The sequence below is a fragment of the Orcinus orca genome, chromosome 16 (assembly GCF_937001465.1).
Source record: "Orcinus orca chromosome 16, mOrcOrc1.1, whole genome shotgun sequence".
NCBI lineage: Eukaryota > Metazoa > Chordata > Mammalia > Artiodactyla > Delphinidae > Orcinus > Orcinus orca.
This window is the reverse complement of record NC_064574.1, coordinates 72,372,760-72,395,169: the sequence shown is the minus strand read 5'-3', so window position 1 is coordinate 72,395,169 and position 22,410 is coordinate 72,372,760. Positions and strand designations below refer to the sequence as shown.

Here is a 22,410-nt window from a genome sequence, read left to right as displayed (position 1 = left end):
CAACGCCGCAGACACACACACGAACTCGGCGGCCCCGGCTGGAAGATTTTGACTTTTATAGCAAACCATATTGTACAGACCCGGGGCCCAGGGGCCCAGCCCGGCTGGGTTCCCCACTTGCCCCCGGCCGGGCTGCCTCCTCCCCCTCCCCCAAGCGGCCCCATCCTCAAGCCTTTTGCGATTCCCAGGACCCCCTCCCCTCCGGCCTTTGGTCCGCCCAGTCCCTCCCCCCACCCGCGCACCTCCCAGTTACCTGAGGTATGTGGATAGATTCCCCCCTTCCCTACATGGTACAACCTGGCTCCCCAGGGAGGCCTGGGCTGAGGGGGGGAGGGACCTGGCCCCGACCCCTCCCCCTGGCTCCCCAAACCCCGCCCCCGCAGTGGAGGAAGGGGCAGGGGAGGGCCGAGAGTCTGTTACTAAGTTCCCACGGCAACTAAGAGGGGCCCTTTCCAGCCTTAGCACTGGCTTTGGGAGGTGTCCATTGGCTGCTAATTCCATGGCAACCAGGAGTGGCAGTTCCCTGGGCAAATGGGATACAAGTTTCCATGACGATGAAAGAGTGGGAAGAGCCAAGCTGGAGGAGTCCCATCTTCCCCATCACTGGGCTGGCACCCCACCCCCACCCCCACCCCCGGTCAGGAGGGGTGGAGCTGCTCAATACAGTAAAGCAAGAGAGAGCCTGGGGGTAGTCCAGTCCAAACTGGGTGCCCACCAGTCCAGTCTCAGTCCAAGCTGGTCCTGTCCCCTCAAGCTCCGGCTCCCCCAGGTCCGAGGTTCCCCCGGTTCAAGTAACACTTCAGTACAGATGAATGTTCAAGTATAGTGCGGGGAGGCAGGTAGGGGGCTGGGGTACCCCTCACCGCTCCCCAGGGCCGCGCCGAACAGCGGGTAGGCCCGCAGCCCCCACTCCTCACAATAGCTGCCATTGTCAGTGACGTTCAAGGAGTCAGGGCTGGGGGGAAGGAACTGAAATCTGGGGAGGGAGGAAGGAGAGGGGTGACCCCGAGGGGGTGCTCCTGCCCCCACCCCTCACTCAGCCCTCCCTTTCCCCTGGCTCCCCGAATCCCCTCATCTCCGACGTCTGGATCCCCAATTGCTCCTCTGGTTTCCCTTTTCGGGCCCCCCCCACCCCACCCCCCAACTCCAAGTATCTGGTCTTTGTTCCCTGAACCCTTGGTGGTCTGCTTTCTGCCCGCCCCCCACCCCCCCGCCCATCCTCCACCTCCCCCAGCCCCCTGGCTCCCAGTATCCTGTGTGCAGATACCCTTTCCCCATTCTCCCTCCCTCAGACTTGCACCTCTGCCCCCCTCCCACCATCCCTTTGGCTCAGCACCCCCCAGTACCTCTGACCCACTCCCCCCAGGGAATGGACAATGAAGCAGGTGGAAGGGGGAGGGGATGGGAAGGAGAGACCCCCAGAGATATCAGTGCAGGGGGTAGAGGGGGGGAGGCTGGCTCAAGTCCCTGGGCAGGAATCCCTAGTCATGAGGTGGGGAACCTGGCCTCCTGGCAGGGGTGAAATGAAGGCCTGAGGTCCAGGCTCCTGATGAGTCCTGGGGGAGGGTGGGGGGCACCCAACTAGCTGTCCTTGAGAAGCAGCTTCTCCTCTGGGCAGCGGAAGGGGCCAGGGGGCCCGGCGGCTGCCAGCCGGGCACAAGCTTCAGGGGAGAGCTGGCGGCAGGAGCGCAGGTCTAGGCGGCGTAGGCGCGGGCAGCGGCGGAACAGCGGGAGGCAGTGGTCCGTGAGGCGGTGGCAACCTGGGGATGGGGCAATGGCAGCTGAGACCAGGAAGGTGAGTAGCGGGTGGGCATGGACCACAGGGACCAAGAGGTTAGCAGGATGGACAGACAAGGGACCACGCTTACCGGCGAGGTTGAGGTGCACCAGGGTCTCTCGGAGAGGGGAGGTGGGGGCCGTGAGGAGGTGGACGCTGGGATCCCCAACGTGGGCGCAGTGGCTCAGGTCCAGGGCGCTCAGCTGGGGTGCGTGGCGCAGCAGAAGCCGCAAGGAGGCATCCGTCAGCTCCAGGCCGGCCAGGCGCAGCTCAGCTACCCCCTGCAGCCGCCCACGGCTCTCCGTTTGCCCTGGGCAGGCAGAGAAGAGGTCAGCCTCCTGGCTGCTGCCATCCCTGCACCAGCTGTGTCTCCACACTCATCCCTCACCACCCCCTAAACCTGCTCCCACTATAAGAGAACCTCGACTTGCATTCTCTATGTGGCTTGCTCTTCTCCCCCAAACACACACAACTCGACATCATTTCATCTGTCCAGTGCTCACACTGCCTCCTCAAGGAGGCCTTCCATGATTACTCCACCTGAAACTGCAACATTCCACATACTCAAACCCCTTCCCTGCACTTTTCCCTCTTTTTCTCACCATCTGACATATTATATATTTTTCCTCTCGTCCCACTAGAATGTCACTTCCATGAAGGCAAGAATTTCTGTCTGTCTTGTTCTTGCTCTGTGCCCAGGAATTGGGGCATAGGTGCTCAATATGTAGCCACTCATCCAACAAATGACATCCCCGATGGAACTGCCATCCCAGCAGGCTCCTCTGGCACATCTCTCTCCTTCCACGATCAGTGGAGTCCCCATCTGGATCCCTTCACCACTGGGGCGACACCACTCCTGCCTGAACTCCTGCCCCAGCCTCCTCACTCACTCATCCAAAGAGAGCCGTTCTCAAATGCAAATGAGACCACATCCCTCCTCTGCTAAAAACTTTCCAAGGGCACCTCAGAGAAGTCCAATCTCCTTGGTAGAACATTCCAGTTCCTACGAGATCTCACCCGTCTCAGCTCCAAACTCCTCTCTCTCCCCGCCAAATACTTGGGCCAAACTCCACAGGGGACCCTACCCCAAGAGATTCTGCCTGGGGCCACCTGTGCTCAACCCCCTGCCTGGCCAGGGTCTCTGGCTTTCTGGTCTGAGCTCAGAGGTCTCCTCTTCCTCTATCTCCAGGGTAGAAGAGCACCCACCCCTTATCTCTGCACCCAAAGCTTTCCATTTATTGTGTCTACCACAATCCTGCATTTCCGCTTTTGGTTTTTGTAACTTAACTCCCTTGGTGCACCAGCAGCCATTGCTTGAGCATGCACCGTGGGCCAGGCACCAACTAAGTGGCTGCCTGCTCCTAGGCCAGTGGCTCTCCAACTGGAGAGGCTTCTGCATCTCCCTGGCAGCTGGCCCCGCCCCCAGAGTTCAGGTAGTCTAAGGTGGGGCCTCAGAGTTTATTTTCCTAATACGTTCTCCAGGGAATTCCCTGGCCGTCCAGTGTTTACAACTGTGCGCTTCCACTGCAGGGTTCGATCCCTGATTGGGGAACTAAGATCCCGCATGCCGCCTGGTGTGGCCAAAAAAACCCAACCAAACAAAAAAAAACAAGTTCTCCAGCGATGTTGAGCTGCTGGTCCAGAGACCACACTTTAAGAACCACAGCCTTGTGAAACAAGTTCTCTGATCACCATTCCTGTTTACAGATGAGAAAATTGAGGCTTCAAATCACTAAACAATCTATCCAAGATCTGAATTAACAGAGCCAGGACACGAGGCCTTGTGACTCTTAAGTCCAAACTCTTCCCACAGCGCTATCTGCTTCCCAGACACCAGCCTAGCCCCTAAATAAACTAGATCAGATGTCACAAAGTCAGGAAGCTAGCCTACACAAGTGTCCTATGGTGTCTGCATAGTGCTAAAAATTTTCTCTGGGACTGATGCTACATAAAAGGACTTTTTTTTCTTTTTTGCCACTCCACGTGGCTTGCAGGATCTTAGTTCACCGACCAAGGATTGAACCTGGGCCCTCAGCAGTGAAAGCTTGGAATCTTAACCACTGGTCTGCCATGGAATTCCCAAAATGACATTTTTATAAAGAAATTTTTGATGTGGAGCTTTTCCTTGAAAAATTGTCAGCTCTGTCATCACTGGGCTACCCCTTTCACCTGATGATGAAAGCTGCATGGTGTACTCCCTAACGTCCTGCACCAAGCCCACCACTTCTGTAACCTGCCAGGCCACCAAGTCTGTGGGCACCTGACTTGGCAATCTCTGAATTCTACGTCTTTTTTTTTTTCTTTGCGGAGCTGAGAGCCTGGAAAGGGGATATATCTGCAGATGCCCTCAACCTCGGGCCACAGCTAAGAGCCAATAGAGGGAAGCAGAGGAAAGAGAGGTCACATGTGGCTGGGGTGGGAGAAGTGGGCATCAGGGAGGATTTCACTGAGGTGGGCCTTTAAGCATTTGAACATGTGGAGAGGGAACATGGGAGGGAAGCGTAGCTAGGCAGAGAACAGCAGGGGCAAAAGCAAGGAAGTAGGAAAACTTTGTTTTGCTCCAGGAATGCTGCACGAAGCCAGGGAGCCAAGATGATAAAGGTGGGTGTAAAGTCCCAATGAGAATTTAGGCCTTGGAGGCCTGGACAGCTCACCTTTGCAAGCTCCTGAGAAAGGGGCTTAGACTGAAGTGAACTGAAGCAGGAGGAGATGGAGTCAGTCTGCCAGATAACCGGCACTTTCTCACCTCCTGGAACGCACTGTTCCCAATGCTCGGTCCAACTCCAGTAAGAGTGGGCAGTGGGTGGGTGCTCAGGTCTGGCTCTCAACCCCTCTGGGCCCCTGGGACCTCATCCAGAAAATGGGAAAAATCCTAGTTCTTCCTCTACTCCCCTTCCAAGACTGCTGTGGAGGAGTATGGGGTGGGAAGAAGGGAGCCATGAAAGAGAGCTGTGAAAGCAAGGTGCTGGGGTGAGCGGATGGTCCTCACCCTCACAGAGCTTAAGAATCTTGTGGGAGGAAACTAATTTTAACCAAATCATTTCACAACTGTACAGTGATATGCTGGGAGGGGACTGTTCTCTAAAAGAGGGACTGTAATCTCAATGGGGGATAAGATCATGGAGGGCTTCTAGGAGGAAGTGACATTTACGCTGAGACCTGAAAGACAATTGGGTGTTCATCAGGTGAAGGAGGATAGAGCATTCTAAGCAAAGAGGAGTGGGCAAAGGCCCTGGGGCTGGAGGACACTTGGCAAGGAGGCTGAAGTGTAAGGACACCATAGGTCAGTGGGAGCCAGACCAGGCTTTATCGACTGTGGTAAAATACTGATCTTCATCCAAAGACCACCAGGGAGCAATGAGAACGAGTGTAGAACATGGGATGACGTGGACAGATCTGACCTTCTGGATAGTTCACCGGCTTCATTATGGAGAACAGACTGGTGGGGGCCAGAGAAGATGCCGTGAGTATCCCATCTCCTGGCTAGAGCTAGACAAAGAGCCCCAGGCCTCAGCATCCCCACCTCACGCCTCCATATGACCCCCAAAGTGACCAGGCCTGTGCTCACCTGACCAGCCTCAGTTCCCAACATCCCCCTTTGCCAATATGGTTCTCACATCCCGTAAAACTGTTTATTCCTGCCTCACACTCCCTGGGAAAACGCTGTCCCTTTCAGGACTCAGTTCAAATAGCACCCCCTCAGGGAGGGCTTCTCTCACTGCCTTCCTGCCCACCACTTGCCCCCCGCCCCCCGACCACAGCTCCCACCATGTCACGCCATAACCTTCTACTTCTGAGTCTCTCTCTTCCGCATGACTGGGGTTCCACCCGGGCGGGGAATGGGTCTGACTCAGTTTGAGGTCTCCAGGGCCCTACATAGGGCCGGACCCAGAACTATGTGTGCCATAAAGCTGACTTTACCTGGCGGGGGACTTGGGCCTGACCAGGTGAAGAGGTGGCTGGTCTGACTTGGGAAATGAAACTACCACCGCCACACAACCTCCCAAGTCAACTGGCTCTCTCTTTCTGCTCTGTTCCCTCAGCAAAATCCTTATCCTTTCACTGTAGGACAAGAGGATCTAGGGGCCAAATCTGTTGCTCAGTCATGTTTTTGCTGGGTCCACACATGAATTTTAAAAGAATCTGAATTAATTGCCATCATTTAAAAACCAGGATATTTCACAGAAAATCCTTATTTCTGGCTCCTCTTGACAAATGGAACTGACCAGCCACATCGGGCCTGCATTCTTCCACAGCGGTCACCGCTGCTCCCTCTGGCGAAGGCTCTCCAGTAGTGCCCGCCACACCCAGAGACTTCACTCACAATCCCCTGGCTTCTCCCAGAATTGTGTCATCCTCCTGTCCTGTATGTGTTTCATCCCATAATCATCTTCCCCCTAGAAGACAGGGGCTACATCCTCCTCATCCTGTTCCCTCAGCTCTGACCACAGGGCCCAGCACACAGCAGGAGAGTGAATGAATGAACAATGGCCAAGCAGGGCCTGTCTACTCAAACTCATGTATCCTGTCCTTTCTTCAAATCCTTTAATACCTAGCAGGAGTCAGAAGAGACCTTGGAAGCCTCATACCCCCACCTTGTCTGACCCCTTCTACAAAGGAGTGAACAGAGGCTGCACCTGGTTTGGTGTCTGGCGGAGGCAGCAGCAGCTCTCGGAGCTGGGAGTCTTTAACATCCTCGATCCAGCGGAGGTCCAGGAGCCGCAGGGCCGGCAGTGGGGCTGAACCCAGGGCAGAGACGGAGAGCCAGGAGCAGCCAGAGAGCACCAGCTCCTGCAGGCCTGGGGGCGACGGGAAACTGGTGCTAGGAGGACTCCGTCCTAGGCCTGTCCCCCTCCTCCCCCCAGTCCCACCTCACCACCTGGCACTACCTTGCAGTCGGTTCAGAAGCCACATGAGCTGCTTCTTGGAGACACCTGTCCAGCTGAGGTCCAGAGCTCGAGGCTGGCGACGAACCACACCACTAAGCATGGGCGGGGTCAGTGACTTCCGCCGGCTCAGGTCCATTCGAGGCCACAGACGCTTGTCGTAGCACCTGTCGGCCACAAGGGGAAGACAGAGACCTCAGTCCTCAGCTCTCAGGGAGCCCACAATTCCCCACCCCCATGCTAACCGGTTCACCCCAGCTCTCTCCTGGTCCATATAAGATAGCGGGGAGGACAGGAAGCCCCAGGACCCAGGCCAAGAGCATTGGGCTCAGGGGTCAATTCCATCACTAACTGGATGTGAGACCTCGGGCAAGTTCACTCCTCTCTCTCAGCCTCAGAGGCCTTGTAGAGATGACAGTCCAGACTCAGCCTGCCCACAAGGTTGTTGTAAGCTCAAATGGGGTTACTATAGTTAGTGGGACTTAACAGCTGCTAAAGCGTTCTGCCGTTCTGCCAAAGACACCCCCCCACACACACCGTGTTTGATGGAGCCCCAAAGAGATCTTTCAGCAGCGCCCCATCCCTACCCTGGGCTTCTTATGGTGGCTGTGGGCACTTCTCATCCTCTATTAATTTCTGCCCTTGATTCGCGTCTGCCCATCCTGAGGACCAGCTGCCCAAGGCTTGACTTACAGCCCTAGTCTCTCTTTGATTACTGTATCCCTCCAACTAGAATGGAGGCTCCACGAGGGCAGCCCTGGCTTCTTCCCCTCAGCAGCCCCAGTGCCCAGCACTGGGCCAGGTGCATAGGACATTACCTGTTGCACATCTGTTGCATGAATGGATGATGCCAAGCCACTGTGAACCACTCAAAGCTCCCACAGAGCACCCCCTACAACACACCTCATTTATGGCTTCCCATTTATACACTCAGTCAGTGTTTATGGAAGGCCTAGTAGGTCCCAGGTATTGAAACTACAAAGACGAATGAGGTCTCAACAAAGTGAAACAGGTTTGTTTGATCCTGACCCCAGCATTTCTGAGAGCCTTGACTAGGCCAACATGCAGAGACCTGGAAAAGGGCTTCCCAAACTTATTTTACCAGGGAACCCTTCCCCATCTCTCCCAAGGTCATCTACTAATACTTTGTAGTACACTGAAGTTCCTCAAGACTCAGTTTGAAAAGTTTCTTCTAGTACAGTAGTTCAAAGCCATGTCAGGAAATTCCCACTGGGCTAGATGAACTGTGTCAGAAGCAGCAGGGGTGAGCAGGGATGCGGGAAGCTGTCTCTTATCTCTCTCCCAGCCCCCATTCTGGAGGCTTTCCCTTCAAGAAGCCCTGGGCTGGGGCAGTGATGCTCAAACTCTAGTCATTCGCTATCCACTCATCTGCAGAACATGAATTTATGTTTAATGATTCCCCTCTTTGAACTTAAAACCAGTATTGTTTCACATAAATATGTTACCCTTAGAAATAAACACCATAATAACAGGCCAGGGTTACTAAATTCTAGCTAGGTGTTTCTGTGGCTCTTGGCTACTATCTAAAGACTATTTTTATTAAACAGGGAGATAAATATTAGAAAGGTGTTAAAGATGTAATAGCACCCAATGGAGAGATTTCCTTTTCAAAACTATCAATAATGGAAGGATTAAGCCATGTTTTTGTGCCACTTACAACTGCCAGGCACACTCCAGAGTCCCGGGTGACATTTCTGGGAAAGTTGGAAGCACAGACACTAAGCCTTCAGTCTGAACAACTCCACCCCTCTGTCCCACCTGTCACCTCCTACCATTTCCCCCCTCTTCTAGCATTCTAGCCTCTCCCTCTCCTGGTTCCGTCCACTCAACCAATAAACATTTGCAAATCTCTCCAATTCTAAAAAGGAAAAGGAAAAAAACAAACCCCAAAGTAACCCACCTTCAACCCAGCTTCTGCCCCTAGGTCCTTTTCTCCATCCTACTCCATCCAAAATCTCTCTGCTCACTCCGAACCCAGTCCTGAGTTCCAGCTCAACTGCCGCCACCACCTTGAAGCCCTCCTGTATCTTCCACGGCTAGAAGGGAACCCTTCCCCCTGGGGGCACACATAGGCCACCAACTGTTTCTATATCGTACTCCACAAGAGCCAGGCCAAACCACCTGCCCGCCTATAGACACACACTGTTTGGTGCCAACGCATTTTGGCACATGTGTGACTGACAGAAATGCCATCAACCCCAGATCACTCAGGGCTCAGCTCCAGTGCTTCCTCTTCCAGGAAGTCTCTCCTGACTTTTCCTGGCTGTAGCTAATTTGTCCCTTTGCCCTTAGATGACCAGAACACTGGGTTTAAACCTCAGAGTGGCAGCCAACAGTCACTGAGGGCCCTACTGATACTAAGTGTCCAGGCATGGAACAGTGAGAAAACAGGGGAGTATCAGCTAAGTCCACAGTAAGTAAGGCAACAAGGAACATGATAAGAGTCAATGAGAAACTGGGAGGGGGAGCTTCCCAGGGAGACAATGCCTGATCTGAGACTTTAAGGAAGGCAGTAGTTAGGACTTCCCTGGCGGTTCAGTGGTTAGGACTCTGAGCTTCCACTGCAAGGGGCACGGGTTTGATCCCTGGTCGGGGAACTAAGATCCTGCCTGCCACGCAGCACGGCAAAAAAAAAAAAAAGGAAGGCAGTAGTTATTCCGGTGAGGGGAGGAAGATGATGTGAGTTCCAGATGAGGAAGAACCAGTATCCAGGCCCAGTGCACAGAGAGAAAACGGAGAGCTCTGAGAACCTGAGGCAGCAGGAACAAAGGGCAATTCATCATCTCCCCTTAACGATGAGGATGACGATGACAGTCACTCTAGCATTAACATCTGGTGTTCACTGAGGGTTTACTGCATTCTGTGCACTAAGCATTTAACCTCACAACAGCCCTAGGAGGTAAATACTAGTCTCCTTTTTAGAGGTAAGGAAAATGAGGCCCAGGGAGGTTAAGAGACTTATTCAACGTCCCACAGCTATTAGTGGTAACAGAGCCAGGTTGTAAACCAGGCTAGTCTGGGTCGAGAGCCTGAATTCTGAAGTGGAGAAGAGGCAGGGGTGAGGCTAGAGGAGGCCCAGGGTAGGGGTGCCGTGGCAAGGAGGGCTGGAATGCCAGGCTGGACGGCTGTGGCCATAGAGCTCAGAGGCGAGGAGTGTGAGCCATGGGGATCTAAATCCCAGCTCTGCCACCTCTGTGCTTTGAGTGACCTTAGGCAAGTCACTTGCTCTCTCTGGGCCTCCGCTTTCCATACCATAAAATGGGGTAAAGGCAGCACTTATTTCAAAGGTTTGCTGCATAAATGGAGAGGAAATTAACTATACTTCCATTTTTTTAAAACAATGATTGAAAAAAATTAAATGAAAGACGTTAAAAAAAAGAAGAAGGGAGATAGTGCAGGACCCTTCTGAAGGGCTTCTCTAAAAAGAAAAAGTGTTTAGTGTAGTCACTGTGCGTGTCCAGATGTCCAACGGGACGGTGGAAGTTCGTTGTGAAAGTGACAGGGAGCCATGGCCAAGTTCCTTCTAGACTAGAGAATGACACTTAGGCAAGAGGTCAGAAGAAGTCTGAGGCCAAAGCATACATCAAGCCAGGGGAGGTAGAACTTTATGTTCAAATGCCTTACCCCATTCCCTTTCCCCCTGACTCAACACCCCTGACCAAGTCAGCACCCTACTAAGCCCACCTCCAAATCCCCAAATTCGAGTACAAAACCTCCCTCTTGCAGAGGCCCTCTGGGGCCACAGAGCCAGACCAGCCCAAACTGCCACCTGTAAGGAATGCACAGCCTCCTGGCTCCAACCGAAGACAGTTCTTCCTTCTCAGCTCTCTGGACTCCCTGCTGCCACCGCTGTCCTCCAATCTGTCCACCTCTAAGTCTTTACTCCTAACCCTAACTGCCTTGAACCTGGGGTCTGGTTCCTTCCTTGCTCATTTCCTCCAAAGTCCCAACCCTCTTCCCTGCGACTCAGCAGCTCCCCCAGGCCTTGTCCACCTGCCCTCCCTCCGCTCGCCTGGGCAGATCACTCTGCCGCCCGTTTCCAAGAGAAGATGAAAGGCACCAGACAGGAAAGCCTGCAACCTCCTGCTCTCCCACCTACAAATTTCTCTCCCACTCCACCTTCACTACCTCTTTCCACATTCTATCCTGATTTCCTCACTTTCATTCATTCACTCATTCAACAAGTGTTTTTTCAGTACCTACTGTATGCCACGTATCTTAGAAACTAGGGACACAGCAGAGAACAAACAGATCAAGTCCAACCTCAACTCCAGGCGAATTGGCTCCAGTGCCCTCACCCCCACGTAGCACAGCCAAAGATATCAACGCCTCCTTGTAGCGAAATCCAACTGCCACTTCTAGTCCTTGGCCTCTCATGACCTCTCGTCAACACCCGACCCTGCTCGTCACTCACTCCTTCCTCAACCTCTCTCCTTCAGGACACACTCGTGCCCTCGATCTCTCTCTGCCTGTTCTTTCTCTAACTCACAAATGCTGACATTCTGATTTCTGCCCTCTTCCTTGAAGTCGCTACCTATAGGTTACAAACTCCCGAACTTGGATATTTCTTTTAAGCATCAGACCTGTACATCCAGCTGCTCTCTCTCCTGTTTGTTCCTGACTGGCTCAAAGGCCTTTCAGACCAAACACGGCAAATCTGAGCTCTTGGCTTTATCCCGGAACCTGCCCCTCCTCAGTACTCCCAAGCCTGGGCCATGGCATTGCTGCCCACCCAGGCTCATGGACCAGAAACTCAGTTGAGAGTCACCCTGCTGCCCCCACAGCCATTTAGTCACCAAATCCAAGCCATTCTGCTTCTTAAAAAGTTCCCAACTCCAGTCCCTCCTCTCCATCCTCACTGCCCCTGCTTCTGTGCCTACGCTGGCAGAGCCTCCTGACTGGTCCCACTGTGCCCCACACAGGCCCTTGCTCCGCCTTCCCCTCATCCTTCTCATCAAAAGCCACTACTTTATCGAGTGTTTAGCACCCTTCAGGTACTGTGCTGAGTGTTTTGCAAGAACCACCTCATTTTATCCCTACAAGGTATTGATATGAACCCGGACTACAGACAGGAAAAGGGAGTCCTTGACAGGTATAGTTATCCAGCCATGGCCATTTCATCCAGGAAGTGCAGGAATCACAGCTGATGACACCCATGGGTGCCAGACTCCAGGGCCCAAGCTGGAAACCACCGTCCAGTCCAGCTTCTCTGCTTCGTCCGCCTCCAGTCACAAGTCTCCCCTTGAGGCAGAAATCAGGTCCTCTTAAAGCTCTGGATCCCACGTGCCAAACACAGGGCTGGCCCCGATGAAGAGGCCTCAGCAAACATTTCCGCAATTATTACTTGAGGCAAGGGTGGTGATCCCCAGCAACTGCTGTAACTATTTGCTTCTATGTTGCAGTTTGACTGGGAGCTCTTCAAGGGCACAGATCTGTGTTCTGAGGATGTAAAAGTCTATGCTTTCAGTAAATATTTGTAGCTGAGTGAGTAATAATGATTGCTGTTAAGGCACTGAGAAGTTTCTCTTTCCTAAGTACTGTCCTCAATTTTTTTATGTATATTAGCTTACAAAAACACTAGGAAGTAAATGCCTTGGTTCCCCTGTTTTAACAGATGATGAAATTGAGGCATAGAGAAGTTAAGGGAACTAGCCCGATAGCATACAGCTCATCAGAGAAAGAGTAATTCACCTACAGGTAATTTACCTCCAGAGCCTACCTTCCTCTCTTCTTAGCTATATAGCTTCCACAGAGACCAGAAAGTATGAACAAGCACCCCAAAATCCTTAGGAAAAGGACTGGGGTTTGAGGTCAGCCACTAACTGCACTGTGCTTTCAGGTGTCCCTCATTTCCCCACCTCGCAGGGCTGTTATTATGAGGAACACATCAGCTAATGTTTACAAAGTGCCCAACAGGATGCCTGGCCCACAGTAAGGGCCTGGGAAAGAGTCTGGATTTACTCATTTAATAAAATGTTTTTTGAGCACCTACACTACCCTTTGTCCTGTGCTGAGAACATGAAGCTGAAACAGATACAGTATCTGCCCTAAACAGTTTCATGGGAACATGAAAGTGAATGAAGGTTTGTCAACATGCAGCAAGCCTCTATGTGCTCTTTTTTTTGGGGGGGGGGGGGTATGGAGGGAGGAGTGTTGTAGGAGTTTGATGGAGAGGTGGGGGGGTTGCCAAGGGCAGGACCAAAGAGGAAGACCAGGGGTTTGGGAAGATGACCACCATTTCTGTAGAAACAAGACTCAGAAAGCAGTGAGGGGCTTCCCTGGTGGCGCGGTGGTTGAGAGTGCGCCTGCCGATGCAGGGGACACGGGTTCGTGCCCCGGTCCAAGAAGATCCCACATGCCGTGGAGCGGCTGGGCCCGTGAGCCATGGCATCTGAGCCTGAGCGTCCGGAGCCTGTGCTCCGCTACGGGAGAGGCTGCAGCAGTGAGAGGCCCGTGTACCACAAAAAAAAAAAAAAAAAGAAAAGAAAGCAGTGGGGAGATGGGAGGAGGGTAGGCAGAGGGTGCTGGTGGTGGCTCCAGGCCACAGAGAAGTTCCAAGCAGTATCAGGAGGCCCAAATATGGCTGCCTCTGGGAGGACAGAGGCCACTCGGCAAAGGGCTTTCTTATGGGTAAGTGGGACCAATAATAAGACTGTCCTCAGCAGAGGGAGGTGAAAAGCAAGTGAGATGATGCAGGCACAGCAGTCAGCACTATGCTTGGCACGTACTAAGCACTCATAAATGACAGTTATTAAGAGGAAGGGTTCTGGAGCCAGAAGGACTGGGCTCAAATTCCTGGTTCTACTGCTTCCTCTCCACATGACCTTGACCTCAGCTTCATCTGAAGAATGGGATAACAGTACCCACCTCACAAAGTTGTGAGGGTTCAGTGACCTCATATATAAAAAGCAACCTGTACATAGTCAACACGGAAGTACCACACCGCAGTATGTACATACTGCAGAAACATTATCATTACAAAAACAAGGCCCAGGGAGGCTCTGGGATCTGTTACAGGTCACACAGCAAGCGAGGAGCGTGTGGGCAATGGAATCCAGGCCTGTCCAGGCCACTCACCAGCGGCTCCAAGTCCGGCAGACTCGCATGCAAATGCATAGCTCTCGGGGCCCGAGGTGCTGGAAGACTCGAAGCCAGGCGGCTCGGGGCAGGGGGTGGTCGGATCCGGCAGCCAGAGGCAGCGTGTCGGGCTCAGGGCTTCGAGGTGGGGGCCGCACCACGTGCCGCTCCAGCTGTGGGGGCCGGGGCGGGGGGGCGGGGCCCAGGGGCCAGCTGAGGAGGGGTCCCCCACTGCCAGGGCGCACAGCCCGCCGCCCCCCGCGGTTCTCCTTCTCGCCTGAGCTGCCCCGGGCTGGCCGTCGCCCATTCCGGGCCTCCCCAGGAGCCTCATCCTCACTCAGGGATGTGCCTGACGAGTCGGAGTCCGAGTCGGAGTCTGACGAGGACGAGGAGGTGTCAGGCACCCGCTCCAGCAGCTGGCACATCCGCTTGAAACGCTCTAGCTTCTCCCTCTGGGGTGATGGGGACGGCACCGCCGGGCCCTCCGCAGAGGCCAAAGGCGGCTTTGGTTTCTGCGGGGAGAGAGGAAGGCTGTTCTAGGGCCTGACACATACCTCCCCACCCCCTATCCCTGAGGAGTCACCAAGGGATGAACGGCCCGAGGGACAGTCCTGAGTTCCAGCCCTGGCTCTGCTCCTGAGTGACATGAGGCCTCAGTCAAGCCATGGCCCTCTCTGGACTTTTCACTTTCCTTATCTGTCGCATGAAGGCGCTGATCCAAAGAATTAAGTCTTATGGGTCTCACTAGCTTATGAGTTTCCAAAAGCAGTGAGGTGTGGAGAACACATACAGGTCTAGTTTTGAGTACTGGCTGGGCTATCCATTCTGTGTGACATTGGGAAGCCCCTTTCTCATCATCTACAACATGGAACGCTGGACCAGACAATTTCAAGTGTCTCTTCAATGATGTAAGAGTAACAATGACTGTCTGGCCCTGGGTGGAGCCTCCCAACCTGACACATGACATCCTCACAGTGCTGGGATGGAGTGGGCAACTTGGGCCACTCTTTTTAGACAGGAGGAAACTTAGGCTCAGAGACTATGGGACTTGCCCAAGGTTACAAACTGATAAATGGCAGAGGCAGAATTTGAACACAATCAGGCAGACCCTGGCATTCAATGTGTCAGTGCAAAGTGGCATCTGAATTTTAGCTTTGCTGTGTGACGTTGGACAAGTCTTTAAACCTCTCTGGGCCTTATTTCCCTAGAATCTAGTACATTTTCAGTTTACAAAGCTCGTTTACTTTAATGTCATTAAACAGCTCGGTGGCATAGATGGGGTAAGGGAGGTAGTATCATCTCCATTTCACAGATGAGGAAACTGAGGCTCAGAGCAGCTGACAAGTTGCCAAGACCAATCAGGGAGTCAGTGGCTGAACAGGGATTTGAACTCAGTTCTTTCCCCTTTAAGGTCTGGAAAGACAAGGCAAATGGGTCAGATGATACCCCAAGGGTTCTTGGGAAATCCGGGGCTCTTGTGGCCTGGCCCCAACCCACTCTCCCCCTCCACTCTTCCCAGAGGCCCAAATGCCCATCATGGCCAAGTGGGGCTGGGGCAGGACAACGTAGGCAGGAAGGGACAGATTTCTGTCTTCAGGGTGGAGGGTGGGGCAAGGAAAGGTGGGAAGGGGAGGGAGGAGGTCCCCGGCACACCTCCCAGTTCTCGGGAGGGAGCCCAGGGTGGCAGGACGAGAAAGCCTGGCTTGGATTCAGAACCCTGGGGGGCAGAAGGCCGGGGCCGCCTGGGTCCGATCCTCGGAGGAGGCAGGCATCTCCACCCACCTTCTTCAGGTGCCTCTCTCGGCCTCCTTTCACCTACCAAGGCAAGAAGGAGATAGGGGGAAAGGGACAGATGCCATTAGCCCCACACTGTCCACAAAACTAAGATCTATGCTCTCCTCTTAGACTACAAATCCCAGAAGCCCCCATCTCAGGGAGAACTCTGAGCATGCTCACCTTGTAACCAGTATCTTGGCTCACTGAGCATGCTCTCATCTCCTCTTTCTTCCCCCTCAGGCCCTTTCCAGCCCCTCCTTCCTCCTCTGCAGCAGCTAATTTGAGCATGCTCTCTGCCTCTTCCCTAAAGCACCCAAAGCTTTCCTGTCCAGTGCCATTTGCCTCTCACCTGTACCTCTCCACCATACTGAGCACGCACCATCCTCCCACCAACAACTCCTGAACTACATCTCCCTACAATCCCTGGGGGAAACCCATGAAGCACTATCTCCCAGGGCCCACTCCCCTCTAAAAGGAACAGGACTACAGCTCCCAGAATCCCTTAGGCTGGACCTAGTGAGCATGCTCCCTGGCTCACCTTTTTCCTTGGGGTAGGGGGCTCATTCCCTGCCTCCCTCTCCTTTCTTTTGGGGGGCCCAGGCACGTCCTCTGGGGGGGGCCCAGCAGGTAGGGGACCCTTGCGCCTGGGTGGGGGTGGTGGAAGTGGCGGCTCCTCCGTCAGCTTCCATCCACTCCCCAGGCTGGCGCCCTCCTCGCCGTTGTCAGCCCTGCGACGGCCTGGTCCCTCACCTGAATCCTGGGGAGATGGAAGCTGGGGGTGAGGTTCTGCACAGATCCCCAACCTCCCGCCTACCCAGAGCCTAGCACCCAGACAAGCCCCAGCCCCTACCTTGCTAGTCCGGCCTTCCTGGGTGCAGCGAGGGCACTCCCAGCAGTTGGGGATCTCTGCATTGATGACACCCTCAGCCTTCCCCATCTGCAGGCAGAGGGCAGGGAGTGGATGTCAGGTGCCAGCAAACTCAGAGGCAGCCTAGCCCACCTCCTTGCTCCCCGACCATCTGCCCTACCCCAGCCTCCAGGGTCCCCAGGGCCATCACCTTCAGGCAGCCAGGGTGGACGATCTCATTGCAGATTGTACACTCCATGAGACTCAAACCAAATTTCTCTTCCTCTCCCTCCACTGTGTCCTCCTTCCCAGCCTCCCCACACAAGAGGCATACAGCTGTGTGTGGGAGCACAGGCTGTCGGGGGAGAGAGGACGTCAGGGACCCCAAAAGCAAGCAGCAGGAGAAAGACCCTTCTTTCTGGGGATCCTGGCCAGCTGCTGGATGAGGTTCAGAACCTGTGGGCCACATTGGGTCAAATCCTGAATTTGCTCCTTTTTGGCAGTATGACCTTGAGCAACTGATTTAACCTCCTTACATCTCTGTCTCTCCATCTGTAAAATGGGGCTAGGAATTTTTTTCTTGCAAGACTGTCATGAAAATGAGATAATGCAAGAAATGTAGTTGATACATAGTTGTTATTACTGCTGTGATCGTTGCATCTGGATCCAGGGCCTTTGTGACCCTGAAATTGTAGCTGGCTTTGGGAAAGGAAGAAGACTGTAGGCAAACGTGACAATAATACCCAGAGAGGGCTGGAGGGAACACAGCAGCAGCTCGGGGTGATTCTGAGTTTGCTCAGTGAGCAGCACAAGGATTGCCCTGGACCCCACAATAAACCCGGTTTTGGCAAGACCCCTGGGACCACTAAAGGCAGCTGGCTGGTCCTAGAAAAAGGAGAGTGGCCTTCAGACAACATGAGTTTGGGAAAATCAGTGGTAATATTGAATCATATCGAGAAGGTTGTGAGGCAGGTTCAAGGAAGCAGCAGGTGGGGAAGAAGGAAGGAAAGTGAGGCAAGGGTTGGGGGAGAAAGGAGGAAAAGGGAGGGGCTGTGGGGTAAAGAGACGAACAAGGAAAGAGTGGCTGCAGGAAAAAAGGGAGGTGGCGGCATGAGGGGGACATAGGATGCAGCTGGCTCCTCATGGCTGCTGGGGAAGGACCACTCTCTGGAGCCCTGGGAAGCTCAAAGGATGAGGAAGCTGGGAGGAAACCCATGTTTCTTGGATACCTACTGTGTGCTGGGCCTTGTAGCAGCTACATTCATATCCATGCTGTTTAACCTTTACAACTCAGCAAAGGAAACATTTCACAGAGAAGGTACCTTGAGGTTCAAAGTGATTTGCTCAAGGTCACACAGCGGGTAAGACTGGCCTCAAATCCAAGACCACTCTAACAGGTGAAAGGACGCCAAAGAAGGCAAAGACCTATTCACAGGGCCAGCTCTGGGAAGGGGTACGAGAGGGCCTGAGCTTTCTATGGGCCTGTACCTCTGAAAGTTGGGAAAAAGGTGAAGGTACAGCGTGGGATGGATTCTTCTGTACACCCTAACACTGGCCCCAGCTTGAAGCTGAGGACAAAAACAGGCCTGGCGAATATTTGAACAAGCCAGTGAATGAATGAGTGAACAAACAGCAACTTTACATTACACTCTAAGGAGTCACCACCAGCCACCCAGAAAGGTGCTGGGGCTGGCTGGGGAAAGGTGCCCGGAGCCCCAGGCGTGCCCGATACGGCGGGGGCAGAACTCACGGCAGTGCACTGCCGGAGCAGGCACGACTGCTTCATGCGCCCGGGCCCCCCAAACTTCTTCATGTCTCGGCAGAAGTGGCAGTCCCCGCACTCAGTTCGCACACAGGCCCGGCAGCGGCGGCAGCGGGTTCGGCGTCGGCGCGCTCCGGCCCCCGGCCCCCGGCTGCTCGACGACATTGGGGGCGTCAGCAACGCCGAGGGCTGTGGGTGGAGGGTGGCAAGGTCAGGGGCCCACTGGGGCCCTGGCCGGGGAGACTCCTGGCAGCTTCCCCCACTCCTAGGCAGCCAGAGCTTGGCTTCCTACCCAGGGAGACAAGGAACAAGGTGTCCCTCCTGCAGGGGGTGAGGGGAACCACTCCGTCTAGGCAAGGCTGCTCTCTCCCTGAAGCAGCTCACCCGGGCCCTCTGGGAGCCCCGAGAACTGGCTTCCTGAGCTCACTCCTGCTCTGACACTTCATCGTGCCCCCCTGCCTAGGCCAGGGAGGACGAAAGGACACTGAGAGGGACATGGGCCCTCTCCACTGACATCCCCACAGCAAAGCTCCTTGGAAAGCCAGGGGCTCCTTGTCTGTGGAGTTACCTTAGACAGGTCCCAACTCTTCCCGTTACCCAAATGTGCTCCAGCCCATGCGCTCCCCAATCTAAAATGCCCCAGATTTAGCTCCCAAATACCCACAGATTCCTGGGTGGAAGCTCCAGACCTTTCCTACTCCCTCTCTTCTCTCTTTCATAAGCTACTAACACCCAATCTCTCTTCCCCTAAAATCTAGATTTCCTCACCGGATTCAATGGTATCCTTCTTCCCTAACCCAGTCCCTAAAGAGTCACTGTTGCCCAACTTCCCAGTGCTCGGAAACCCTCCCTGAGATGCTGCTTCAGAGCCCCTCCTCAGCCAAAAATCTCAACTCCTCTGCTCCCCACAGAGCTCCGTCTGCTCTAAGACAGCCTCCTCATGGGTCTCTCAGGTCAACCTGGGCAATCTCCCAGATTCCCTGGGATTCTCGAATCCAGCCTGACATCTCCACAGAACTCACGATGGGCTCAGTCCTACATGTGCACCCCCCCCCCCAGCTTCCCAAGCTGCTTTCCACCCCTAATTGTCTAGAATCCCTTGGGCTCCCCTTCCCAGGGAAACCAGATCCTCCAAGATCCCATACAGACTTAGCAGGCCTGGAGGGTCTCTTTATGGCCAGAGTCTTACCCCAGCTTCCCCCTTTCCAGGGACTTCCAGACCCATCCATGGGGGGAAGGGGCCCTCCAGCGCTCCAGGGGAGGGGCCTTGGAGGGCGGCGACTGCAGGCGGGGATGGGGGTCTGCAAGGGGAAGCAGGGTCTAGGAAGGAAGGCCAGTTCCCCAAGGTTGAGAGGTAACAGGAAGGAGGATTAGAAATGAGGAGTTTGGAGCAAAGAGAGGGTGAGGCTGGGGGCGGGTAAGGTAGAGAGAGGCCGGGCGGAGGATGAATGGGACTGGGAGCTGCCCAGGTCTGGGGGTGAGGAGGAGCCGCATGAACCCACCTCACACGTGTCCCGGGAGCCATCTCTCCCTTCTCGGCAGCTCCCGGCGGGTCGGCGGCCATCGGCGGCGGGGGGGCCGGGCGGCACGGGGCGCGAAACGCTCAGAACGCCGGGGTCCACGGCCCCCCGAGGGCGCTCGGCCCCTCCCTCCGGCGGAGGCCGGGACGGCGGCGAGTGGAGATGGGGGGCGCCGGGGGCGAGGCCCTCCCACGGGCTGCGGCGCGGCCCTTCCAGGGGGAGGTCCTGCTCTGGGGGGCTTAGTCCCTCAGCCCCCCCAGGCCAACGGGGGCTCCTCGGGCGCAGGGTGCACAGCTTCTGCCCGGGCCCCACTCAGTCCGGGGGTCCGAGTCCCAGCTCCCCTCCCCCCACCCCGCCCCGCCTCTCCCCGGCGCCCCTGGCCCTTTAACTGGCCCCTTCCCGGCCCCCACGGCCCAGGGGTCCTGGGCCAGGCCTGGGCCCCCGCACCGTTTCCGGGGTTCAAGCCCCGCCCACCGCCGGTTCCCGGGGAGGGGGGGGTCCCTGTAACCTGCCCCCCTCCCCTGGGCCCGCCCCTGGCCTGCGACCCCCTGCCCGACTGCTACGGGGCGAGCAGAGGGGGGGTGAAGGAAGCTGCTCGGCCCCGCCCCCCCAGCCTGCGCGCGCCCCCGCCCTCTCCCCTTCCCCCCAGCGCGCGACCCTCCGGAGATAGGGATTTAAATAAAATTTGAATAAATCCCCTTCCTCAAGCAGGAGGCTGGAAGGAAAGGATGGAAGGGGGCAGGAAAAGGGGGAGGGGGCAATTGGGGTGTCTCAGCCCCCCTGGTCCCCCGGCCCCGCGCTGCTTCGGCCCGGGGCCCTGGCCGCCTCTCTCATCCCTCCTGAGCTCCTTCCTCCTTCCTCCTCTCTTCCCCCTCCCCTCTCTCCTCCTTCCCTCCTCCTCCTCCTCCTCCTCTTTACTCCCTCCTTCTCCCAGAAGAACCCCGCCCCCTGCCCCCTCCTTCCCCCACCACCTCCACTTTCCAGGACTAACACGCGCAGGGCACGACGGGACTCGTGGTCCTGCGGACGCTGGTGCCACCGTGGGAACAATGGGATGTTGGAGCCAGCGGGGACTACAAACAAGATGGTGGAGGACGTGCCAAACCGGGAGCCGAGGGTGCCGGGAGTTATAGTCCGGTTGCCCCGAGGCTCCCCGTTGCAGAGCATAGGGCAGCGGGAACGATGACTACAAACAACATGGCCTTCTTCCCCGGCCCGACCTCCTTCCCAGGCACTCACACGCCCTCCTGTCCACAACCCTCCGCGTCTGTGGTACCTGACGGGAGTCGCAGTCCATCTGCTGCCTTCCCGTTGCCATTTCTACTCGTCAGGAACAATGGAAAGGTGAAAAGGAACGAGGACTACAAGCAAGATGGCGGAAGAGGGGCGGACACCTGACTAGTAGTCGATCTTATGAGGTGCGATGGGAATAGTAGTTTCTTGGCCTTCTAGCGTTCCTTAAGAATGGCGGATCCAGGAGGATAAGGAGACTACCATAAAGATGGCAGGCTACCTAGCCTCTCCCCATCGCCTCATTCTACCACCTTGGCCATCTCGCCCGCCTGTAATACCGAAATCCCCATCCCGTTGGCGCAGAGCCTGACGGGAGTTGCAGTCTTCCCTGCTCCCCTATTATCTTCGGTCGAGACAATGGAAGGGGAAAGGGGCGGGGGCTACCAGCGAAGATGGCGGCCGAAGGAAAGGGGAGACGGCGACCTGGGATTTGTAGTCCATGCGCTAAGACTACTCCCTACGGAAACGGGGGAAAGGACTACAATAAGATGGCGGCCTCTGCGCCAGTGCCTGCTGGGGGACGTAGTCCTTTCCTTAGCTCTACAGAGAAAGGACGTGGGCTGTTGAAATATGCATCACGGCCGACACGCTAAATTGAGAGCGGACGGAAACAGAGGGTCTCTTTCCTTCTATCCCCGCCACCCCCTTCTGAACGACCTGCCGGGAAATGTAGTCTCATGCCTTCACTCGCTAGTAGCGGGGGAGAATTTATGTCACCAGTGGGGATCAATGCGGGTGAGGGAGAAAGACGTCCGGGCGATCCAGGAATATATAATATCCGCCTCCCCGTGTGGCGAGGACTTCATCTTTCGGGGGAAGGCTCTTAAAGGAAAGCAACAGAAATCAGTGTTGTCGGGACAAGGGGGGCGTGGTTCTGGCCGAAAGTACCATTACGCTGTTGTCCCTTGGAAAGCTTCGGCGCCTCACACCCGTTGCTTGTTCCCCCAAACCTCAGAGAGTCGGTAGCTTCCAAGTCGTGAGAGCTCCAGGGGAAAGGCTCTGGAGTCATACAAAATCCCCGCCCCTTCTTGGGAAGTCACCAAACCTCGATTTTTCTCATCTGAAAAATGGGGATAACGATAGCTACCTCGAAGCAGAGCTAGGAGTGTTAAGATAATGTTCACGAAAATGCCCAGCTCAGGGCCTGACACGGGGCACATGTTGGTAGTTCCTTTTTCGAGGTCCCTTCCAGCCCACCTGTTCTGGGATCCCAGGAATCCCTCATGCCGGAAGGAGTTAGCTCCTGTGAGAAGAAAACTGTGGCAGGCAGTCTACCCCATCTTGAGCCGCACCCCCTCCTACCCCACCGCTCATCTGGGTGCTCCTGTGTCCAGTACCGAGTACTGCTCCCAGGGGGCGCCCATTCTCCATTTGACTGAGGTCTTACAAACTGACCAGATTCCGCAACCTGAAGTTGTAGGCGCTGCAAATCGCCCAGCCAGTCTTGGAGG

General features: G+C 55.3%; 1 protein-coding gene and 1 long non-coding RNA gene across 6 annotated transcripts; one reads left to right on the top strand and one right to left on the bottom strand.

The window, feature by feature from the left end:
- Nucleotides 1–33: 33 nt before the first annotated feature.
- On the bottom strand, nucleotides 34–20,569 carry FBXL19 (F-box and leucine rich repeat protein 19). Of its 4 annotated transcripts, none has more exons than XM_012532690.3 (11): nucleotides 19,649–20,569; nucleotides 18,135–18,335; nucleotides 16,596–16,739; nucleotides 16,388–16,474; nucleotides 16,076–16,294; nucleotides 15,415–15,576; nucleotides 13,762–14,273; nucleotides 6,667–6,830; nucleotides 6,415–6,576; nucleotides 1,869–2,087; nucleotides 34–1,760 (listed from the first exon to the last, which is right to left on the bottom strand). In XM_012532690.3, exons 2-11 carry the CDS (start codon nucleotides 18,309–18,311, stop codon nucleotides 1,582–1,584), a joined length of 2,025 nt encoding a protein of 674 aa, XP_012388144.1. In that variant the 5' UTR covers nucleotides 18,312–18,335; nucleotides 19,649–20,569; the 3' UTR covers nucleotides 34–1,581. The 4 variants fall into 4 exon arrangements, with proteins under 4 accessions (XP_012388144.1, XP_012388145.1, XP_033282079.1 ...); XM_012532691.3 differs by having other exon boundaries at nucleotides 15,544–15,576; XM_033426188.2 differs by lacking the exon at nucleotides 18,135–18,335.
- Nucleotides 1,706–6,435, top strand: LOC125961477 (uncharacterized). Of its 2 annotated transcripts, none has more exons than XR_007472229.1 (3): nucleotides 1,706–1,795; nucleotides 5,121–5,240; nucleotides 6,337–6,435. It is a non-coding gene; the product is annotated as an uncharacterized LOC125961477 (long non-coding RNA). The 2 variants fall into 2 exon arrangements; XR_007472228.1 differs by lacking the exon at nucleotides 1,706–1,795 and adding an exon at nucleotides 4,386–4,563.
- Nucleotides 20,570–22,410: the final 1,841 nt, after the last annotated feature.

Coding starts and splice junctions, on each gene's coding strand:
- FBXL19 (XM_012532690.3), bottom strand. CDS start 18,311: ATGTCGTCGAGCAGCCGGGGGCCGGGGGCCGGAGCGCGCCGACGCCGA. Junction 16,475..16,595: donor TCCACCCTGGCTGCCTGAAG/GTGATGGCCCTG, acceptor CTCTGCCTGCAG/ATGGGGAAGGCTGAGGGTGT. Junction 14,274..15,414: donor TCCCTCCCGAGAACTGGGAG/GTGTGCCGGGGA, acceptor CTCTCCCCGCAG/AAACCAAAGCCGCCTTTGGC.